The sequence below is a fragment of the Rhea americana genome, unplaced genomic scaffold, assembly GCF_003343005.1.
Source record: "Rhea americana isolate MKP2758 unplaced genomic scaffold, rheAme1 scaffold_420, whole genome shotgun sequence".
Lineage (NCBI taxonomy): Eukaryota > Metazoa > Chordata > Aves > Rheiformes > Rheidae > Rhea > Rhea americana.
Genome location: NW_028186558.1, coordinates 107,247 through 108,204, shown reverse-complemented (window position 1 = coordinate 108,204; position 958 = coordinate 107,247). Strand labels below are relative to the sequence as shown.

The following is a 958-nucleotide window of genomic DNA, read 5'->3' as shown; positions in this document are numbered from 1 at the left end:
GCGGCCACATCGTGGTCATCAGCAGCGTGATGGGGCTGCAGGGTGAGGCGGGGGCCGGGCGGCGGGGCGGCGGGCGGCGGGGCCCCCCGAGCTCAGCCCCTCTCCGCCGGCAGGGATCGTCTTCAACGACGTCTACGCCGCCTCCAAGTTCGCCGTGGAGGGCTTCTGCGAGAGCCTGGCCGTGCAGCTGCTGCAGTTCAACGTCTTGTGAGCGCGCGGGGGCAGCRGGGACCGGGCCGGCGGCAGCTCCGCGCCCCGCCGAGAGCGGGGCAAAGCCGGGAGCGCGGCCCCGACGGCGCCCTGGGCCCCGCAGCGTCTCCATGGTGGAGCCGGGCCCCGTGAACACCGACTTCGAGCTGAAGCTGATGGAGGAGGTGTCGCGGCGCGAGTACCCCGGCGCCGACGCGGCCACGGTGCGGTACTTCAGGGACGTCTACCTGCCGGCCTCGCAGGAGATCTTCGCCACGCTGGGGCAGAGCCCCACGGCGGTGGCCGAGGTGCGGGCCGGGCCGGGGGCCGGGGGCCGCGGCGGGGGTCCCCGGGGCCGGCGCTGAGCCCCGCCGTGCCCGCAGGCCGTGGCGCGTGTGGTCGGGGCCCGGCGCCCGGCTTTCCGCACGCAGACCAACCGCCTCTACACGCCGCTGGTGGCCCTCAAGTACGCCGACCCCTCGGGGGACCTGTCCGTGCGCACCTACTACCGGCTGCTCTTCCGCTACGGCACCCTCTTCCAGCTCAGCATGGCCGCGCTGCGGTGCCTCACCTGCGCCTGCTGCCGACGCCGGGTCGTCCCGGCGTGAGCGCCGCGGCCGCGGCCACCACGGCCACCACCGCGGCCATGGCCACCACTGCAGCCATGGCCACCACCGCAGCCACCGCCACCACCGCAGCCACCACCGCGGCCACGGCCACCACCGCAGCCACCACCACCGCAGCCACCGCCACCACCGCAGCCACCACC

The 958-nt window shown here is 76.1% G+C and overlaps 2 protein-coding genes across 2 annotated transcripts in view; both read left to right on the top strand.

Moving 5' to 3' along the window:
- RDH8 (retinol dehydrogenase 8) overlaps window positions 1-797 on the top strand; it is a 2,082-nt gene extending 1,285 nt beyond the window's left edge. Inside the window, exons 3-6 of the mRNA XM_085315141.1 lie at window positions 3-42; window positions 114-207; window positions 314-497; window positions 573-797. Coding sequence (XP_085171267.1) covers window positions 3-42; window positions 114-207; window positions 314-497; window positions 573-797 — 543 coding nt within the window. The remainder of the gene's footprint in view (window positions 1-2; window positions 43-113; window positions 208-313; window positions 498-572) is intronic.
- Window positions 798-835: 38 nt separating this feature from the next.
- Window positions 836-958, top strand: part of PPAN (peter pan homolog) — a 5,132-nt gene continuing 5,009 nt past the window's right edge. Inside the window, exon 1 of the mRNA XM_085315140.1 lies at window positions 836-946. Within this exon, the coding sequence (XP_085171266.1) occupies window positions 836-946 (111 nt within the window). The remainder of the gene's footprint in view (window positions 947-958) is intronic.